Consider the following 22,392-nt stretch of genomic DNA (forward strand, 5'->3'; position numbering starts at 1 on the left):
GACCAACAGGAAAAACCAAAGGCAGAAACGGTGTCAAAGCCAGCCAGCCCGGCCTAGATCCCTCCAAGTGCTTTCAGTCACAGGGCTACTCCGTTAATCAGAAGCAAGGCTACTTGAGTAATTAATCATACACAAAGGCCAGTGAGTGCAACAGATCTCATCTGCTACTTGTTTGCCCATTTATCCCGGTAAAGAGCAACCCGTATATTACAAATAATTTTAAAACTACATCTAGAAGTATTTGTCAGGCAGCTTATATTTGTGGCATATTACTAGGAACAGACTTTTAGGAAGACACAGGTGTTTTGTTTTGGGGGGTATTTTCCCCTCTGCTCAGTTGTTTCTCAAGGAAGTAGCTTTGACACAACATTGACATTAACTCACCTCCCTTCTACCGAAGCTCTCAAGCCTAGTAACTGGAGCGTCAGAATCCTTTTAAGGCCTTAAATTTAAGCAAATTGAAGGCCTCTTGTATCTCTTGAGTAAGAAAGCTCAAGCTTTGGTCAGTTTCAGGTCTTAGCAAACATAAACAGGACCTAAAGCTGCTTGCAGAGGACCATCACTGCTTGTTTTAATTAGAATTCAAGTTCCCTCCTATGCTTGAAGCAGAAGCAGCAATCCAATCTTAAATGGATTAAACAAAATTGTTTTCTTTAACTCTGGACTTTGTTTTGTTGGTTTAAGAATTAACCATCGTTCCTTTGCTTGAGAGATTTAAAAGCAGCAATGAAAATTGCTGTTCTGTTGCTTTACATATGAAGCTTACTCTTAGCATTAATGGTATCTGTGGAAATCTAAACCTGAAAAGACAACTCGGTAGTTTCCACAGCTCAGTTTTGTGACTCTACATGCAAGTCAAAATAAACTTGTTAAATTCAATGTGTTCACCGCAAATTATGAAGTTTTATAACTAGCACCCCCAGGATCCTTTGACTGTGACACATATGAAAAAAAAAAAAAGCCAAATAAGCTAAGTCAGTGTTGCACAGCAAGAACCAAGAATTGAAAGCTTGGTAATTTTCCCTAAACATCAATTTTAATGCAGGTACTTGTCTGTCTATAGACTAAGATTTCTGCCAAAGTTAAACCTCTAAATTATTAAAAATGTATTTTTCATAAAGTGCTGCACAACCATACAGTTGCCAGCCTCCAATGAAACCATGATGCCCATGTTCAATTTTCCTGGTATGTACAGATGACACATTCTTCCTTAAACATACAATCCTCTCACACAGCTCTCTGATTGTGGTTTCTGTTGTCCTTCACAAACGTCATCCCAGAGCTGTCTCTTGGCACGCATAAGAAAAGAAACAAGTGATGAAAATTTGTAAATCAACTTTATTCAACGATGACCATCATTTAGGCATCGGCAATAGTAACTTCAACTTCTACGCCTGGTTCAATGCTGATGGAAGTGATCTGCTTCACAATCTCAGAAGGGCTGTGCAAGTCAATGAGCCGCTTATGGATACGCATCTGGAAGCGATCCCAGGTCTTGGAACCCTCACCACAAGGCGTCTTCCTGGTAGTGATCCGCAGGGTCTGAAAAGTCAAACACGAGCTATTTAGCTGATGGACTGAGAGGAGTCATCTACAATCATATAAAAATATGATCACCTCTAAATACTGTATGGTACCTATGCCATTAGAAAGTTATCTATTAAGTTATAGTCTACTGATGTTAACATTCCTTCCCCACATATTTAATTTCATTAAAAAAAGAAGTTCATTATTAAAATAAACTGAACAGAAAAGCCCCTTCCACATTCAACATGTTTTGCACCTAGTTACTTTAGGTATCAAAGCAACTTGTGAAATCATCTTCTTCACTGGGTCACCCTCAGTTTAGTAGTACTTCTTTTCATCTCACCTTCTGTTCTTTAAAAAAAGATATTTTAAACACACAGTTGCAGAAAGAAAACCAACTTTTAAGACAGGAAAACAGCGTCAAGTACCTTGGTGGGCATGCGAACAGGTCCCTTCACCTTCAGGTTTTTTTCCTTAGCACCTCTGATCAGGTCAGCACAGACTGAAAAAAGACATGCAGTAGCTCAGGTTTGCGACTGTTTTACTTGCTGGATTTCTTAGGCAAGTATTTCAAACAAAATGTTGGCTCAGAATAGCGTATGAGTGATCACTGCCATTCATTTTAAGCATTATCCTCATAGCCAACCACGTACAACTGGAAGTGTTGTGACATGATGAGCAAAATTATGTTCCAACAGTAAACAAAGCCATTACTACGACTCTATTTAAACTCTATTTAAGCTGTTATCTGCCTGAAGAGCCTGCAAACAGTATTTTTTTATATGATTAAACAGCGGCAAAGCTAGTTCCTAAACCAGATTAAATAATTTCTTAAAGAATGTTAAACTAAATTCTTCATAACACAAGTGACAAAATATCGAGAAACCAGTGCTTTCAGTTCTTATACATTCAAACTGTGATAACTATTTCAAAATTCCCCACAAAAACTAAAGGGAAGAAGCTGCACTCTCTTACATTAGTCATTATGACATAGGTTTTCAGCATAATGCAAACCCCCAAAACACCAGCTTTCATGAAAAATTAAATCTGAATTTATATTTCTGTGTATGAAGCACTTTTGGTTGACTTTGCCAGCCAAGGCACATACAAACAGGCAAACAGTAACATCTTTAATTACAACTGGTTTCAATACATTGTATTTTGCAATGCATAACATGGCACCTATTATTCATTACTTGACAAGCTACCCAAGTAAACAGAAAAGTACTACTCACCCTTCTCCAGTGATTTTACATTGCGACTTGTCAAAGTTATTCTAATGCGATGAATCGCCACCTCTTGTTCCACAGGTGCTTTGCCAGTATCTTTAAATGCCTAAAACGTTGAAGTTACAAATATCAGACACTACAGTGAACACCAACCAGCACAATCCACAGCCTCTTAAAAACAGATTTCTAGAGTGTAAAGAACAATTTAGCTGTGGGACTGTATTACACTACTGACTAGAAGAGATATCTGAAGGGCATGGTGGCATGGAAGAAAGAATGGGAAGAGAATGAAAGGGCAAAGTCCTAACTCTAAGGAAAAGCAGAATTTTAGTGTCTAACTGCATCTCACGGCAGGAAGCTGCAACACCCGGGTGTTCCCTGCTATGCCTGTAGACAGCTGGCACAAACATTCCTTTTCCTCAAAAAAAAAAAACAAAAAAACAAAAAAACAAAAAAACCCCCAAAAAACACGTCAGTCTTCATGTATCTTAAACTTAGCCTGACTACAAATTAAGACTTGACCAACAAAACAGCCACAACTCACACCACAAGAACAAAAAGGGGCACCTGGCCAGAAGGAAATTCGGCCACTCAGGAAACTGATTTGAGGAGCTTAAGCGATTAAACACTTGCAAATAATGGGGCATTAACGTGCGCTAAACGAGCTGATGAAATAGGAGTAAAAATAAGGAAAAAGAAAGGTTTTAAGAAAAAAGGGATGAAATATACATATGTATGCCTCTATAAAATATAAATTGGGGGGGGGGGTGCTCAGGGGACGGAGCCAAGCCCTTCTTGGTGGTGCCAACCAGTAAGACAGGAGACAACGGGCAGAAACTGATGCACCTGAACATGAAGAACTTCTTTACTGTGCGGGTGACTGAGCAGTGGAGCAGATTGCCCAGAGAGGCTGTGTGTGGCGTCTCCCTCACTGGAGATATTCAAGAGCCGTCTGGAGGCAATGCTGTGCCATGTGCTCTAGGATGACCCACTGCGGTCCCTTCCAACTTAAACTGTTCTGTGATTCTGTGAAACATGGGATGTCACACTGACGATAAAGTGTTCCCTACCGCATTAATTTATCACATCCCCTTTACAAGGGCCGCGCTGTAAGGGACACGAGGCCGGATCAGCACCGCTCACGCCGGGCTGCGGCCGCCTCCCCTCCGCCTGCGGTTCTCCCGTGCTGCCTTTCCCGAAGGGAAAGACGCTGCCGGGCCCACAGGCCGCCCTCCCTGCCCGCCGGCTCGGGGTGAGCTCCGGGAGCCGCCCCGGCAGCCGGGGGCCCTCCGCGCACCCCCGGGAAGGGCAGCGCGTTCCCGGGGCCGAGGGCCTGCACCACCCGGGCGGCCACGGCGGCCACGCGGCGGGACCAGCGCGGCGGCTCCGCTCCCTCCCCCGTCCCCAGCGCTCCCCCGCCTCACCATGGCGGCAGCGGAGCCTTCCTGACCGACTTATTCCCGGGCTCGGGCGGCGCGGGGCCCAGCGAACAGCGGTGAGCCAGGAGGCGGCGGCGCGGGAGAGGCGGGGGTGGCGGCGGCCGGCGCTTATATAGCGGAGCGGCACCGCCTCCATCCGGGCGCTGCGGGACCTTTCACCCGCCCGCCGAGCACGGAAGCGCCGGGGCGGGGAGCTTGGGGAGGTTCAGCTTCCTGCGGGCATGGTGGCCTCGTAGTCGCGGCCGATGGCGAGCGGAGAGGGGCTCGGCAGCTGCCATGCCCCCTTGCCTGGGCTTGGCCCGCCCTGCGGCGTACAGCTCCCTTCGCGCTTGGCTCCCGCGGGCTTCTCGGGCTGCTGGGTGCCTTTTCCAGGAGTTTTCGACGTTCTGCTGGGGGAGGATCGGAATTTGGCTCACAAGAGAGGCTTTATCGCTTCCAGTGATAGCGAGCCCGTTCCCGTCTAAGCCTTTGGGTCTTTTAGTCTTCACTCATTATCTTAAGCTGTGCCAGGGGAGGTGTATGTTGGACATTAGTAGGGGTTTATTCACAGAAAGGGTGGTTAGGCATTGGAGTGAGCTGCCCAGGGAGGTGGTGGGCACCGTCCCTGGACGTGTTTAAGGAGAGACTGGATGTGCCGTGGTCTAGTCGAACGTGGTGGTGTTCGGTCACAGGCTGGACTCGGTGGTCTCAGAGGTCTGTTCCAGCCCAAATGATTCTGTAAAGTGGAGATGCGAGAGCAGAAGTTTTGAGTAAAAGCGCTCGTTTCATTCATACTTAAATTAATTTTATTTATGAGAGTTCCATTATTTGTTCGGGTTGGGCATTGGAGACGTATTTTTTACTGAGAATGGTCTTTGATGTAGCCTGAACAGCAGTAACTGTTAGTCCCAAACCAAGTGTTTTGCTGAAAATACGTCTGTTTCAAGTTACATCACTGAAGAACCAGAGAAGCATGTATTGAAATGATGGCCTATAGTAAGGTCACTATGACTATCTTTTAAAATTAATAATTCTAATTTGGAGTTCTGTCCAGGAGTCATAGACATGTATAATGTTAGCATAACTACTGCACCTCTGGAAGCTTAGTAGTTACTACAGTTATTCAAGAAAGCTTGTTTGGTGTTTTAGGATGAGCTTACGTTCAGCTATCACACTCTGCTTTAAAATATTTTTTTTTCCCTACTAGTTGCTTTAGTGGTCTTCATTTGATCCTTAAACCTCATGTGATGGAGTTAACTTTTATATGCCAACTATTCCATAGTTTAGGCTTGTTTGCACTTGGATTATTTGTACTCTTTGAAATCTCTAATTTACTAATACCTTCTTTGAAAGTACTAGAGGCTGTATTTTGATAAGGCAGTTCCAAGAAACATGGATACAGAAGTTGCTGTTTCCTGAAATGCAGTGTTGTCTTTTGCCAATGGAGATCAGTACTTAAAAAATCTGTTTTGATGATAGTCACAGTTCTCTGGTCTCTTCCTCCCTGCAATAAAAACATCATTTGGTTTTGGTGGCTTGTTTTCTGAGCCTTTTAACAATTACATATATACTATTTTTGAACTTGTACACAAGGAACCCATGTTTATTCTGTTACCAGCTATTCCAACTACTTCCTGAGGAAGTTTTCCATCTATAAGTGTTTTATATTCATCACTCTTAAATGCATGACCTCACACTGATCATGCTGAAGCACTTAGTTTTCCAGTAATCCAGATGGTTCCCAATCAGCAGCCCTGCTACACTATTTACTTAGAGCTTTTATGAATGTTCTTAGTAAACTTTATTTCCAGATAAAATACCAAGTACCTTGCTGCCAAGAACTAATTCCTGTGGGGTTCAATTAGAAATATGTCTGACTGAGTCCTCAGTGGTGACACAGACCTGTAGCCTTAGTTTTAAGTTGCTTGCTATGAACTGTATGTGCACAGCTGTGCCAGTTTCTCCGTGTCCTTCTGAAAAAGTCAATGTGCAAATGTGGTATATCAACACTGTTCCTACTGTCTACCAAACAAATGCTGTAATTTCACAAAAAAAAAAAAAAAAGTCATTCCAAAAAGATACATTTTCCATACATTTAAGCTGTTTAATTTAAGTACAGTTTGCTCATTTATTTCTTGTTCCTATATGAAGAAGTTGGTTTGGGTTTGTTTTTTTTTTTTCCCTGGGGTTAAGGCGAGGTTGACCGTAAGTTCCTGAATTTGTTCCTTTCTTACTTATTTTCTCAGTTATTGGCACTACCTCAGCTTTCTTTGAGATTTTTCTTTTTTTTTCCTGAGCTTCCCCAGATTTCTCAGAGCTTATGGAAAATCCACATTAACGGCACACAAGTCTCCTTTGCCAGCTCTTAAAATTCTTGGATGCAGGCTATCTGGAGCTGCTGATTTAAAAACCGCCTCACTTCTGTTCCTATGTTTAAGGCTTTCCATGGCTATTGTTGGAATTTTCTGATATGTGTTGTTTTTCTCCACAAATATGTTACAGAAATTTGCCTAAACTTTGTTTTCTCTGAAATACGCTATATATTAAAAAATGCTCCCTCTTGCCATTCATGTGAGTAAATAGCTGTTCTAAATACAACTTCCTGCTTATCTTCTGAGTTTTTTGTTATTCTTAACTTCTGATACATATTTTATATTCTGCCTGGTTTTCCTTTGATTACATACTGCTTTTCATGTAGGTTTTTCTCCACAGACAATGCTAACTTTATTTAAGAGATTGTGATTCTGTGACTTAATTTAATACCCAACAGCCTGTGCTTTTTAGATGAAGCTTCCAGGAGTGTTTGCCTCATGTCAAATAATTAAGAAGATAAATTATTAAGAAGCAAGATATGTTTTTAACATGCCTTGGTAGTCTGTAGCAAAAACAATACCTAATTTAGTGATTTATCATGCAGAATATCATTCCGTGTGTATTCATGACACTTTCTGACTTTTATTTTGGTGTTTACAGATTACTGGGGATTTTTTTTCTCTCTTCCTTTGACTAGTTTGTCCTTCAGAAGAGTAGCTTCTGGCATGAGTCTACCTGTGTGACAGAAGGAGCGTGTGCCCGTTGTCAATCAGATCTTCTGTAATAACTTAGTGAAATGAAGATTTGTGTTGTCTTCTGGTGAATGTTGAACCTTTCTGATGCACCTTTGGCTGCGTCAAAGGACAGACATACTCCCCAGGCTTTGTAGCTTGGGTTTTAAACACCATTCACTTCTTTGAGTTGAGTAGATTTATTCTACTTATCTCACAGTGGTGGCCCGTGGATGGTTTTGGCAGGGCTCACAGTAGCTTCCTTAAATCTGCTCTGTCATTTTTCATACTGATTATTTGATGTGGGCAGCTCCTTGGAAGCTGTCTTGGTTGTGCCAGCCTAGAGACCTCAAGCATTTGCTTTCAGTGGTGATTAACATGTTCCTATTTACTTGTAAATCACTTCCTTCTCCGAGGTCACTGGGATCTGAACACACTTTTAAGGGTTTTGTTTGAGCTTCTGATCTTAAAATACCTGTGAAGCAGGATCGTACCTGAGGCTTCCAGAACGTTCATCGGTAGATGGTTGAGTCTCTAAACCAGTCAGGAGAAATCCGATGAAAGCTATTTTCAACCCTTTTAAGAAAGACTACAGCATCTCCTTGGTCTTAATTGTAGGTATCTGCTGATCCTCTTGTGTTAAGTCTCTTGGTTGTATCATGTTGCAGAACTCTCATCCAAGTTCTTTGCTCAGCAGTTAGCTTTCTCTACAAGTGCCCCAGCTACTGAAACTTCAGAAAAAAAGCTGGAACTAAAAAATACCCCCTTTTAAAAGACTGATTTGTGTAGATGGGTAGCTGCTAACTGGCAATGCTCTCTGCAGGTAGCAGGTGGACAGAATGCACAGCTGGAGTTCTCATATTGCACCTAGCCTGTCCATTTTACATTTTTCTAAATTTTCATGCCGATTTTAGTATAAAGCTCAGCATATAAAAACGCAACCACCCCTCAAAATATTAGGCTCTCTTTATCTTAAAAATTTCTCATGCAAGCATGGAAGACATGAACTAAGTCTGTAATTCAGAAAAAGAGCAACTGTGCTTTAATGGAATCCTTTACTGTTGACAAATGTTGCCACAAATATTGATTGTTAGGAGATGTTTTCAAGTGGGCAACTTGAACTTTGTAGTTATCACCACAAGCTCTTTCTTTCTAAATACGTACTTTATGCCTGGCAGATAATACACTCGGCTTCTAATGTCATTGATGTGCTTGGAGGAAAACTTCTCCCTTGTCAGCCTTGTTTTTACTTTGTTTTTCTGACACAGATCACTGTGACGAAAAATACAAAGCTGCTGATATGCTACAGCATTTTTAATGACATGGAATCTGATACATCATTACAATATATCTTAAAACACTCAGGGCTGAAATGGGATTGTCCATCTGGACAGCTTTCAGGAGGATATTTGAATTCATCCTGTTCTAGTTCAATCTTAATTTTTTTTTTTTTCTTTTCCAAATTGATGAATTATGTGTTCTCTGCTTTTCTGGAACAATGTTTGTTTTCTCTCCACTCCTTGCTCTGCTGATGTGATGCTTTTGTCAAATTCGTAATAATGAAAAAAACACTTTTTGCAGAGAGTAACTGTGCAGCTCACATGGTCTTGATAGCAACCGAGGTGGTTTATTGATTAGCAACATGTAATTTGCTGGTAATCAATGAGCTGTATATTGTGGATCAGTATCAGCAATACAGCAGAAATCACGATACTAGAGGCTTACAAACTGCTAGTAAGCACCCAGCGATTTCTTACTCCTACATATTCACAGGTTTCTATATGCACTTCCACTCTCTCACAAGAAATGTGGGTTACAAATACCCAGTCCCAGTTTTGGGAGCCTGTGCAGCCAATCCACATGCCAGGAAAAGTATACTCTGAATTCCCGTTTGCACTCCTGAGAGGTGGGTCCCTACTGCTCTGCCTGATCCTGTCAGTCCCCCCAGTCTGTACCAGCAGTGGGGTGGCAGCTACTTACCATGTCTGATGAGGAGGATCTTAGAAATATTAGCACCTACTGCTCTCCCACCCCAAGATTTCTTCTAATAATCACAAATTCTCATGCTGCTTTTCAAGCTAACTTTTTTTTCCTCAAAAGGTTCTTGTTAATCTAATTCCCTGGTTAGTGTTTAATCTGGGTGGTCCTTGTCTTAAGCAAGCTTTGTTATTGTTAATTTCCTCTTAGTATTATCATGTTTTGGGCAAACATCCTCTGTTGCTGACCCCGACAATCCTCTCAGAACATGCCAGTTTGGGTATTCTGTTCACATAGACTATTTATACTCACATTCCTACCCTATCATCTGTTGTTATGCAGGCCAGGTTACCAAGAGTGGGAGCATATAATCCCTGTACAAAAAATCCCCAGCATTAGCCCAGTGAAAGCAGAACTAGTGGGCATACAAACAGAACTGTGGCAATTTTGCATCCAGTTTTCATTTTGGAAATCACCTCAGAAGACTTCATGTGGAGAAAGGTTAATCAAGTACAAAAAATGAACTCTAAACTACACAAATCTCTCCAATCCAGATTTGGCCACTTGAGGCAGCACCACTTGGCACTGTTTGTTGTGATCTGTTTCACTTTGTAAAAATAGCTCAAGAAGACCGCAGTAGTTTGTACAACATGTTGAAAACTTGCACCTACTCAAATAATATCCATGGGACTCATTGAACAGAGCAAGCTGTTCTAACACCAGAATTGGAAATGGCTTCCAGGGCACGGGTTGTTTAGCTGCTCTTACCTTGCTGGCTTCTCTATGGGTGCTTTGTACTGGGAGTGTTTAGGAGCTAGTGGTATGTACTGGTGTGTACAAACTCTCACAATGCTGTGCTCTGAAAGACTTTGGAGTTGTCTTTCCTCCTCATATCTGCCTCCTGCAAAGACTTTGTGGGAAGCTGCCAGCAGCAGGGTATTAGCATGGTTGGATGTCTGTCCTGGAGAGAAAAAAAAGTGTTTAATTTTACAGCAGTTCTGTTTGCCAGTATATGTAGTCCACATATATGTTTGCCTATGTGTTTCAGAGCCCACTGATCATGGTTTTTTCATCCAAAGACCAGTTTAATCTAGTATAATTCCTTGGCGAGACAGAGTAGTAGGGAATTGTTTCACGGTGCTTGTGCTGCTTCTCTGTCAGGGAACAGGGATAATTTAAGGAATGGTTCTGGCCTCACACTGCCTTATGCCTAGAGGAAAAATTTCTCTTGATATGGAATGCATCACTTCATCATGTTTAGGTTTTTTATTCGTGAAAAATTTTTCCTCATCTCTTCAGGATTGGTGTCCTTTTGTGATATTCTTGATCCAATTGGTTTTCAGATGGTGAATGTTTGCAAGCACAAAATTCAGCAAATGCTTGCCACAGATGATGAGGAGACTTAAAGCAAGGGGTGATTTCCACCTTGATGTTACAGGACTATTAGAGCCGGATATTAGTTGCAACTTGCAGTTTTATCTAGATTACATCCAGGTGTTAGCCTTCTGTGGGACTTGAAGTGCCCTTCCTGACCCTGGCATCTGTAAAGGAAGATTAAAGCCAATTCAGCAATGCTTCTCCTGTTGTGACCTGACCCTCTGTGAACTAGCCAAGCTAAGTTACTCAAAACCTGACCGAAATAGGAATAACAACATAGAACTTAGGACCTGGAACTAAAGGAGATACTGTGGTGTTAAAGATGTGCTTTAGAAACAGGAATTAGTAGCCTCTGAGGAAATCATCATGCTGTGATTGCTCAGAACAGCTGGTTGGAACCACAGCATACCATGAAAGTGATCCAAGAGGCACCAAATACGAAGAAGTTTTGGTTTCAAAGGCTTTACTAACTACTCCATGAAGTTAATGTGGCAAAGTGGCAGCTGCAGTTCACTGCATGGAGGTTATGAGGCTGCAGCAGCAGGGCAGGAACAACAACCATAGAGTTTTTAATATCATTCATAGAAGACCCAGAAGTTTTGTTCAAGAGAACATCTTACTAGGAGCTTACAGGAAGTCTATTAAACTTAGCTTTCACCTAAATAAGTGACAGAAGTTCCTACTTTACAAAAAGTTCCTACTTCATGAAAATGGGGCTTGTGCATGGCCTTTCACACCAGTCTACAAAATGTGGTTGTAAATGTGAAATATAGTTTGCTATATTTTTCCCCTAGGAAATGATATAAAACAGAAAAGTCTTTTTCCCCTCCAGCAATCACTTAAATAACGTAAGAGCAACTCTATGTAAAATGTGCACACGATTGCACATCCAACATTCCAGCCTCTGTGCACAGTGAAATCCCCAGCAACAGGTTTGCCAGATGCAAATCAAGGGAAGCAGTATAATCTACAGGTTTAAAACTGAGGAAAAGATAATATTAGCATTTACAAGGGTTGTGGTCAAGCATTCAATTTTTAGGCAAATAAAACTAAGTATTGTGGTAAACATAGAAGGTGGGTTGGAGTATGGTACTCATGCACCCTGAAAAAAATCCCAGCAATATTAATGCTTGTCATTTTTTCAGCACTATGACCTCATGGTTTTTGTTTATGTACAGAACACATTTTAAAATATTCTTTCAATAATTGTGACTATTGGAAGTTGTTTGTGAGAGCACCCAGCAGGCACTTTATCCTACCAAAAGCCCCTTACCACACTGCCACAGGTGCATTTCCTTTCTGAGTCCCTTACCTGTTCAGAGGAATAAGTGATTCTCATACACTCTTGTGAAATGTTCCTGGTGTGAGGTAGAGCCAGTCCCTTTGTTCCAGCAGGAACAAATGCTTATGCTAATAGTAGGAATTGTTTCTCATTTTTCCTGGGAAAAAAAAAAGACCAAGCCAGCAGCACACCTTTGATACAGAAAATTGAGCTTTTCCCGCTTAAAATCTTACGTATATAAAGGAAATTTCTTTTCCAGTGAAGAATCTACCATTACCTGTGTGCTATCATACATTGCTAAGTCATTGGTGCCACTTAAATGTAGCACTAACTAATCATAATTAGTAATAGCACAATCATAAAGAAAAGAAAGAAAAAATACCACTCTCAGGCAGTTTGGGCACTGGTAATGTTTTGCAGAGCATTTAAAATTAGACAGGTTTTCATTTTCAAGACCAGTTGGGGTTCTGGGGGTTGGGGCTGGGAGAGGAAGGCTATGCTTCTTTTAACTAACCAATTAATTAACTAATGAATGATTAACTACTCTGACCTGGTGGCAATGGGTGACCACTCTGAACTGAATCGGTGACTTTATCTAATTTTAAGCACTAGTTCAAGACCTTAGTTTAAGTCATATAGTGACAGTCCAGTGGGCAGGTATCTCCAACATACAACAGAGAAAGCCACCTGCCAGCACAAACTTATTTTTCAGTGAGACTTTCACTGATTGAAAGGGTTGTAGCAAAATAGGTTTGGATTTTGGGGTGCTTCCTCTCTCCCTGTCTCTGGCTTGTCTTCTTGCCTCCTCCAGCCTCCTCCCTTGTCTCCCTGGGCAAATGGCACTTTTGCTATGATTGGTCAGATAGTACTGATTTTTATGATCAGGATGCTTTTTCAAATGCTGTTTGCAATTCAATATACAACTTTTTAAACAGACTATGCAACCATGAAAACGTTTTAAAAAATGTAATGATATTTGTTTCCTCTGAAAATCAGCTGTTAGCAGGAATGATTTATTAAACTTTAAGAATATCTATTTTCCCCCTTTCAATCAGAAAACATTTAATAGCAATCATTTCACTCCCAAAAGCTGTACAAGGATTGACAACTTTAAGGGAGGTCTGGAGTTCTGTCACTTTCTTGACAAAGAAAAATCAGTGTGACATTCATCTATTGGCATGTTAGTGCAGTGATACATTCCTTCAAAAGCTTTGCATGTAGCTTTTGTGTTATCTGTAAAGAATTTTATTGGAACTGTTGGATAAGAGAAAAACAAGAATGTGGAAAAGGTGTATGGTATCTCTCTAAACTTACTGTATTATGTAATGTATACTATTAACTACTATTTAAAGAAATCCAGCCTCCCCAGCCTATCTGTTCCCCTATTCACATTCAGCTTTCTTACAATCTCTGTTCAGGTGCAACTTTCTGTACTTGTCTCTGGGACCAGCTTCATTTGTCCCAGGTCTGAATCAAAACCCTTTCGCCATTCTCAAGTGGTCGAGAAAAATACATGGCTTGAAAATAAAACTGATTTTCCTTCTGCCCTTTTTGGGGAGTGACTTAAAAAGAACTGCGGATTTACATTTCCAATTTGCAGCCTACTTTGCTCTTTGTAGCCTGGCACATGTGCAGTAGAATATTTATTAAGTTATGAATTACCCTATTATCCCAGGTGCCCTGCAAAGGCAAATGCAATCACCTCCCTGCTCTGCTGAACACTTGAGCTATTGAACTTCAGGCTGGGTCAACAGCAGAACTCAGCTCGTAGAAGTCCAGGGGTGGATGGTGGTGCCTCTACCATCAAATTGTCCCGTGGCATCCTTAGCTATTGGCAGACTGGGGTAGATGCCAGTAGACTTTTTTTGTTCCATTTGCCTTCTTTAACTGGTTTTAAGGATTCTCATTTGACAGGCAGACAAATATTTGGCAGCTGGCTTAACTGAAGCATAGAAAGAGGCTCTTTGAGTGCTGCATGAAGGTATTTGCAGCAGATAAATAGCTAGAACAAAGTAAAAGTAAAATATTCCAAGTACAGTTAAGTTAAAAAATAACCATTCATTTCCTATCCCAATTTTCATCTTTGTTCTAGCAGATGAATTTATGAACACAGATGCTAACACTGCAAAAATGGAAACACAAGTCGAATAGTAAGCATCCATTTAAGTCCCATTGAATTTACAAATATTTGTGATATATTGTGTAAAACAGTTTTTGTTTGTTTTCTTTGCTGTGGTATATCTTACAACAGAATACAGAAGCAACCCATACATCTTCAGATTTATGTTTTCATACTTCCCATCATACCTTCTGAACTGAGGATGTGCCCACTTCCAAGTTATATAGTATTTATATTGTTTGAAAATAGTGATGTTACCACTTTCCTTCTGGGTTGAGATAAAGCATAATAAAATAAAAAAAAATTTAAAAAAAAAAGGAAAGAGGAGCAAACAACAGAACAAGCCAGATAAAGAGCACAGCATCAGAATTGTAGCTTGTGCTAACTTCTTTTAAAACTTACTATGAAATGTCTTTTGATATTTCTACTTGGGATCCAAAGACACTAAACCCTCAGTAATAGCTACAGTAAGGGAAGATTAATACAGAATTATAAACTTCCATACTTTGCCTTCTTTCTCATTCTTCCTAGAAGCTGTTTATTACAATTGCATAGTTCCCATGCTTATAGCCATCTTTTCTTGTCTTTCTTGTAATCACTTGGCTGCTAAAATAATTGTTGCACTTTACAGAACTCAGGATAGCATGCAGAAGTTGCTTTTCATTGTAAGGCATGAAAAAAAAATCATTTTTACCTAAGACCATTCCAGCACTAATTAGTATTGGCTCTTACCTGGGGATTCAATTAAAATGATATAAAATCTCTTAAGTGCATGCTGTCAAGTTTTACACACGTGCCCATTTGAGGAAGAAGAGGACACGTGTCAGGGGATGTTGGGATGGTGAATGCCGTTCGTTATCAAATAAAAGACAAAAAGGCCAAAATTAGAACTTTTAATTCGTGCTTTCCCTTAGTGGACAATACTCTCCATATAACCAAGAAAGCACAAAATACAACATTCTGATATGGTTAATATGTCCAGGGCTACTGCTGTTGATTACTACTCATGAGAATGCAAGCACTTTACAGTATCTTCTTTATATGTACTTTCCAAAATTAGTAAATGCAAGCAGGTTTGGTAGTTAGGTAGTGGGAGATTAATGAGAAAGAGCTGAAGTTTCCATGCAGGCTGTGGTTACCCCAGGCTGCTGTGAGGCAGGAGCTAACCCCCCCAGTTTTGAATAGCTAGCTCTCAGTGCTACAGAGCTGGAAGTTCGAAAGGCAGCTTGTGCTATTTAGGGACAGAGAACATAAAACAAAAAGCAGCTCGCATTGAGAAACTGGCTGCAGTGACATGGCATCCCAGGGTCCCAGAAACAGCACTTAGGTTGCTGCTATCAAAAACAAAACAAACAAACAAAACTAAACACCAGAATAGTTGAGTTTCCAAGGAAAATAATTATATCAAGCTGTGGAACTCGGTTCATAGTAAGACACGAGAGATCTGACCTTTACATTTACCAACTGGGAGAAATGAGGCTTAGTTCCTTCCTCAGACCATAGTTAAGATGTGTGGTGACTCTTATTTGAGGAGGTACACTCTTATTTGATGTTGTTAGCATCAGATAACCCATGCCTTGAATAGAGCATACCTGGCCAGCAAAGACATTCCTATAGCACCATTCCCAGACTGGCACTGATGCTGCATCATCTGAATCTGTGCAATACTGCAATAAATCTTCTGTTTAGGCTGATCAAGCTACTGGCAATCAGTTCCAGAAACAAAGAGAATAAATAAACTAGATATGAGTAGCCCTTAAGGTTTATAACTTATAACCACATCTTGCTAACCATCTGGAACTGTGCTGCATACATATGTGTGGGGAAGGAGAGATAAAGGACAAAACCAGTTTATAGAAAGGGAAAAATTTGGATGAACAGAATCCCCTTAGAGCTATGACACAATTGTCTGCAACTGCTCTACTGGCATCAGGTGCCTTCTACTAACACTTTATTCGGAGGTATGCAAGTATGACAAAGTTAAGAGCAATGTGCAGCTGCACTCATTAGCTCATTCCAGCTTTAGAAGCAGGAAGGAATCTTTTAAAAACCTGAAGCTGGGTCCAGATGATGAAAACAGAAAGGATAAAAGGCTGGTGGATTACATAGAAAAACAGACAGGAAAAAGAAACTTCAAGGAACTAACATAAACTCCATAATTCTTCATTTTCAGAATATCAAGAACAAGAAATCTGTCAAGACTCTCTGGAAGATCTATTGGTGTCAGGTTTTTAAAAGAAAAACAAAACAAAATAAACAAAAAAAACCCCAAACCAAAATCAAGACTACCCCACCTAAACATTTTAACCTGTTTCCCCCCCAAGACAACAAAGCCATTGCAAAGAATCAGGGTGATCCTTGCATGTACGTTGTCCCTGAAGGAAACACAAAATAGGCTCAAGCTAGAAGGATTTTTGTAGAACTCAGGAGTTGTCTGAAATTCAAGCATCTATGAAAGTTATTATAATTGCAGAACTTCCATGGTTAGAAGTGACCTCTGGAGGCTGTCTAGTCCAACTCCCTCTTCAGAGCAGGGTCAACTAGAGCAGCTTGTTCAGTACCATGTCCAGTTGGGTTCTGAGTATCTCCAAGGATGAAGACTTCCTAACCCTTCTGAACAACCTGCTCCAGTTTTGACCATCATCACAATAAAAATGTTTTCTCTTGCACTTAAATGGGATTTCCTGTCTTTCTGTGTCCATTACATCTTGTCCTGTCACCGAGCAACACTGAGAAGAGACTGGCTCCATATTTACTGCCTCCCATCAGTATTTCTACAAACTGGTAAGATCCTCCTGAGTCTTCTTTTCCAAGGCTGAACAGTCCCATCTCTCATCCTCTCCTCACATGCAGAGATTCCAATCCTGTGATCAACTTAATGGCCCTTTGCCGCACTCCTGGTCCAGTACATCCATGACTTTCTTGTTCCGGCAGAGTCCTGAGCCGACCACAGAGCTCCAGCTGTGTCTCACCCGGGCTGAGTGAGCACCGGGGAATAACCTCAGCTAGCAGCGCTCTGGCAGAGCTGGCAGCAGTCTTTGCAGCGTACCCCAGATGCTGTTGGCCTCCTTTGCCGCAAGGGTGCATTGTGTGCTCATGTTCCACTCGGTGTCTGCCCGCAGCTCCAGGTCCCTCCTGCAGAGCCGCTTCCCAAGCGCTTGGCCCCGAGTGCGGGCTGGCGCAGGGGTTATCCACCGCCACGGGCCCGACCCCGCCGTTCCCTCACCGGGGGCCAGCAGCAGATTTCTCTTGGTAATTGTCTCTGAACACCAGCACAACCACCCAAGATATCCACTGCTCCACCCAATTCTGTATCACCTGCACACTTGCAGAGGGTGCTCCGTCCCATCACCCAAGCCTTTAACGGAGATGTTAGCCTGCCCTGGGCCCAGTGTCGATCTCTGGGGTACAACACTAATAATGAGCGGTCTCCCACTGGACTTCATGTCACTGATCACAACCCTTTGAGCCCGGTGGCTCAGCTAATTTTCAGTTTCCACTATTTAGCCAGTACTTCATCAGTTTCTCTATGAGGATGTAATGGGAAACAGTGCTAAAAACCTCCCTAAGGTCAAGACAAGCAACTACCACTGCCCTCCAGCAGCCAGTAATCTCACTGCAAAAGGCTACTAAGCTGGTCAAGCATGATTTCCTCTTCATAAATCCCTGATGACTACTCCTAATCACCTTTTTTCTTCACATATTTGGCAATGATTTCCAGAGTTATTTGTTCCACCAATTTTCCCGGGATTTAGATGAGGTTGACTGGCTTTAAGTTTTCCAGATCCTCCTTCTTAGCCATCTTGCAAACAGGAGTTAGATTTGTTTTCTTTCAGACCTCAGAATTCTCTCCTGAGCACCATGACCTTCCAGAGATAGCCAAAAGTTACCTGGCAATGACATTGGCAAGCTCTGTCAGCATTTGTGAATGCACTCCTTCAGGTCCTACAAAATTCTGTACATCTTGTTTGCTTCAATGTTCCCTAACCTGATCATTCCTTACCAACAGTAAATCTTCCTTGCTCCAAACCCCACACTGGTCTCTCAACTCCTGCATATTTATTATTTATGTTTGTGTGTAAGCAGGAGCTCCTTGCTTATCCTTGGAGGCATCCTATCACCTTTACCTGATTTCCTGCTCATGGGGATGGATCAATTTTGAGCTTGGAGAAGGCAATCCTTGAAAATCAACCAGGTGTCCTTGGCTCTTCTTCTCTCCAGGATTGTATCCCAGGAAAGTCTTTAAAAAATAAATTTCCTAATTACATGATTGTCAGCTGTACAAGATACATCAGCAGATTCTACAGTAAAGGAAATAACAGACACATAGACATGATTTGTTTAGAAAGAGCCAATATTGCTTTGGTTGGAAGAATTGCACTTCCAACACAACTGTGTTGGAATTCTTTAGGAACACTGACAGCATGTAGATAAGGCACTGATTGATATGTTCCCTTAGGGTTTCCAAAGGTATTTGAAAAATCCTTCACTGCAAACTTTTGAAAGGTGGTGAGCAGCCACATTTAGGAGAGAAAACCTGGGGCTGGGTAAGTCAAAAGCTAGGCACAGGGGCTAAAACTGTCCATTTTCTCAGCAGAAGAAAATACCCACTGGTGTTTCAGGGGATCCTCTGCTGCCCAGCACATCCACAAGTGAAGTGCAAGACGGGGAGCCAGAAGATAAACAAATTTGCTGATAGCGGAGTTATTTAATTGCAAGGGCCAACTACAAATTGGCAGAACGAAACTCAAGGTATATTGGTGTATAGTGAGGCAAACAGACAAAATTATCATCCTAACATAGAACCAAGGATTCTAAACTGTTAGGCTTGAGATATTTCTTGATTAGTGTTAAGTTAGAGCTCATTAGAAATCAAAAAACAAAACAAAACAAACCTTAGAAGTTGATTAAAAAATAGAGACCATCATTATGGCAGCAGAGTATGGTGTGCCTACACCTTGAGTGCTGTGCAGAGTTGTCTCTCACACTATCAAAAGAGAACCCCATAAAACTGACAGAAACATCTGCAGAGCCGATTATACTTCAAGAGCAGATCTGGGCCATTCAGTATCCTTCTGTCAAGTACAACAGAGAATTTGAAGGGTGCTTGATTTTTCACAGAGACTCAAGTAGCACTTGTTGATGCTAAAGTATCGTTAAGCAAAAAATCACAGGTTTCTAGCAGTATAAGCAACAAGCTTCCTAGACTGGCAAAATAAATACAACACATAAGCATTTAGGAGCTAGTAATGAAAATTAATTCCATTTTTTATTCTTTTGAAAACCACAAATATTTTTATTTAAGGCTTGAAGTTAAGGTGAGGCATGTCAATGGCTTTATCTATAATTTTATCTTACATGCCCTCAGCTAATCATTTCAAAAGGTAACTGACTTACTATGATAACTTCTATAAAACAACTTCTTTATTAAGTTATGCAACACACTCTCACACACACAAAGTTCTGGTTCTATAGCATAATTATTTTGACAGAGAAACACAGGAAATATTTTCCAGAATTTACTTTAAGTTTTTTTATTCCAGCCAGCCTTTTATATTTCCACTTAAGGCAGACAGAAGACCAAGAAATAGTTAAGCTTAGATATCCTTTATAAACCATTAATTTCAATTACCAACCCAAATACCATAAAGACCTACAGAATCATCTCAAATTCACATAGTTGCTCATTTCCAGGATTTCACGGGGCTAAGAACAGATGTGTGTCAGAAATCAGGAAACTGGCTCAATTCCTTTGGGATTTTTTTTTCCAGAATGGAAGCAAGGGGGAGGAAGGGTAAAGAAGAAAAACAATTTGACTGAAACATCACTCTTTCTCCTGTCTTAAAAAGAAGCAGAGGCTTTGAGCAGAATGGCAATATCAGCTACAGCAGGCAGCTCCAGATAAGGGCTCAGATGTACAATTACCAGTTCTGATAAATCAGGGATCAGAGCTTTTTGTCTTTAGCATTGCCTACAGCACTTCCTTTCCCAGACACACTACAACCAGATTAGAAAAGATAGTAGATAAGACATAAGCAGTGCAGAGGACAGTTCAATAGTGTATGCTTTGGGCACCAGAAGAGGAACATTATTACTGCTGTAAGCAAAGTTCCTTTTCAGTACTTCCAGTATCTTGTCCAATCCTAACCTGTGCATTATGAAGCACAAATAATCCTCCCTTTACCATTCTTTTCCCCCCTTTTTAAAAACTCTATTCTTCACAAAATGTTCTTACAATATTTCAGAATTTACAATGTTCCAACTAGCAAGTTGCTATTAACACACCTGGTAGCAGGGAAGTCTTATAAAAAGGACAGGTTGTTAATGCATCTTCTTACTCTTAGTAGCCTTAGACTGACAAAAAGGTTCTTTATTTCAAGGAGTATGTGAGTAGTTCGCATTTTCCATATCAGAAGCAGCATACTTACTGAAATTAAGTACATCTAGGAACAGGTTAAATAGAACACTGACACTCTGTATTTATTTTTCTGCATTCATTGATTGTGATACATACTCATGCCTTGGTAAATGAAGAGGAAAAACTCAAATGCACTACCCTAGCTGATACAAAGAACTACTCATATCTGACATTTTGAAAATACCAAAAGCTATTACATATAAAGAACCATCCAAAAGCAGAACCTTCATTTGTACTTCACTTATGTACAACCAACAGCTATCCTGCACATCACATTTCCCAGTCAGCAAGGCAGCACACAACACATCAAACAGAAAAAGTCATGTCTGCCAACATCTTGATCTTTGCCTCTATCCCCTTACAGGGTAAAACCCCAGTTTCATTAAATCACTACTTTTAATTTTCTTATATCAAAACAGTTTGGCTTTAGTTTTTTTTTGTTTTTTTTTTTTTTAAGCATAGAAAACAGCAACAAAGTCTTTAGATCACACAGGGGCTAAATTAATTATGCTCAGAGGAAGGGTGGAGGGAAAGAAAAGTCGACAAAAGAAATAGAAAGAGTCCTGAGTTTTCCTAGAGGCTCTGCTTGAGGGCCCTGAGGCTGGGAAGCAGCTGGTCTGCACTCAGGCGCTCCTCCACGTTCGCCTTCCAGCAGCAGCTGATGATGCCCTGGAGCGTCCGGCCCGCTGGGGACTCGTGGAACACCTCGGCAGCCAGCGAAGGGCGCAAGTTGTAGGCGACCACGGCATAGAGCACGTGCTGCCGCTCTCCCAGGTACGGCTGCTCCCGCATGACAATCTGCCACAGGGTGATGGCAAACGAGTAGATGTCTGCTTTGGCAGTGACCCTCTCCCCCTTGAGGAGCTCAGGGGCACGGTGGGTGTATGTGCCCCCTTGCTGGCAAACATTGGGGCTCTGGGACAAGCCCTTCTCCAGTTTCTGGGAGCACCCAAAGTCTCCAATCTTGCACACTCCCTGCTCAGTGATGAAAACATTTGCAGGCTTCAGGTCCAAGTGCACAATGTCCTGGGAGTGCAGAAAGGCTAAGCCTGTCATGATGTCACAAGAATAGCACACAGTCTCTTCCATGCTCAGGGCCTTCCTTCCACATCCTCCTTCATCATCCTCCTCCTGTCTCCATGCATCCCTAGTGCCATAAATTACATGGTGCAGGGTGATGTTACCCACGTACTCCATGATTATGGTGCCCAGGCTGTTCTCGCTGGCCGGGGCACACGTGCTGGCAGCCACCACACGTACCACATTATCGTGCTGGAGCTGGGCCACGTTCAGCTCAGCCCAGAAGCTCTGCCGTGATGCCAGCCGGTTTTTGCTGCTCTTCTTCACCTGCTTCACTGCCACAGTTGCACCATGGTAGGTGGCTTTGTAGACAGAGCCAAAGCCCCCAGATCCTAAGGGCTGCAGGAGGCAGAGCTGCTCCCAGTCAATGGAGCACCAAGACAGGCGTGGAGGTAAGCAACGAGTCCTGGTTGAAGGAGCTCCCCCCAAAAAGGTTTTGCTGTCTTTGCCAGGGATAACTAAAGGGCTACTGCAGGGGCGCAAATCCGAAGAGGGGGAATACTCAAAAGAAAGAAAACAATTAAGAGGAATAGGTGATGGCATAATATGAAGGAAAAAACAACAGGCAGTTACTAAGACAGAAGACTGGAAAGCTTCCCTGACAGAAAAGACTCTAACCTGCCTTCCAAAGCCTTTTATCCTCCCTTCACAATTCTCCCTCCCTCCCTCCCTCCCTCAAATGAACTGCATCTGTGACAACTGTCAGAACCAAATCAGGTTCACCTGGAAACATTCTTCTCCAGCCCTGAAGCAAACCTCTAGAAAGTCAAGGCAAATGGATTTAAAGCTAAAAAACTATTAACTCATAAGTATTTCAAATCATTTCTAATCTCAAAAAAAAAAATGTTCCGCCCATTGAATGCCTCTAGCAAAATGCCCCAGGAGTAAATAAAGCAGTGACTGGTGAATGCATTTCACCAT

General features: G+C 41.6%; 2 protein-coding genes across 2 annotated transcripts; both read right to left on the reverse strand.

Annotated features, from left to right (window-relative positions):
• Window positions 1-1,318: 1,318 nt before the first annotated feature.
• RPS20 (ribosomal protein S20) lies at window positions 1,319-4,316 on the reverse strand. Its single transcript, XM_082280967.1, has 4 exons — window positions 4,181-4,316; window positions 2,763-2,862; window positions 1,956-2,029; window positions 1,319-1,542 (listed from the first exon to the last, which is right to left on the reverse strand). Exons 1-4 carry the CDS (start codon window positions 4,181-4,183, stop codon window positions 1,360-1,362), a joined length of 360 nt encoding a protein of 119 aa, XP_082137093.1. The 5' UTR covers window positions 4,184-4,316; the 3' UTR covers window positions 1,319-1,359.
• Window positions 4,317-20,964: 16,648 nt separating this feature from the next.
• On the reverse strand, window positions 20,965-22,014 carry MOS (MOS proto-oncogene, serine/threonine kinase; the record flags this gene model as incomplete). Its single annotated transcript, XM_082299188.1, has 1 exon — window positions 20,965-22,014. One exon carries the CDS (start codon window positions 22,012-22,014, stop codon window positions 20,965-20,967), a length of 1,050 nt encoding a protein of 349 aa, XP_082155314.1.
• Window positions 22,015-22,392: the final 378 nt, after the last annotated feature.

This window comes from Coloeus monedula (assembly GCF_965178545.1).
Source record: "Coloeus monedula genome assembly, chromosome: 1".
Taxonomy (NCBI): domain Eukaryota; kingdom Metazoa; phylum Chordata; class Aves; order Passeriformes; family Corvidae; genus Coloeus; species Coloeus monedula.

Excerpts from the sequence above, each read along its gene's own strand:
- RPS20 (XM_082280967.1), bottom strand. Across the intron at positions 2,030-2,762 it reads TGTAAAATCACTGGAGAAGG|TCTGTGCTGACCTGATCAGA; the intron begins GTGAGTAGTACT and ends GTCTTTTTTCAG. Across the intron at positions 1,543-1,955 it reads CTGTTCGCATGCCCACCAAG|ACCCTGCGGATCACTACCAG; the intron begins GTACTTGACGCT and ends TTGACTTTTCAG.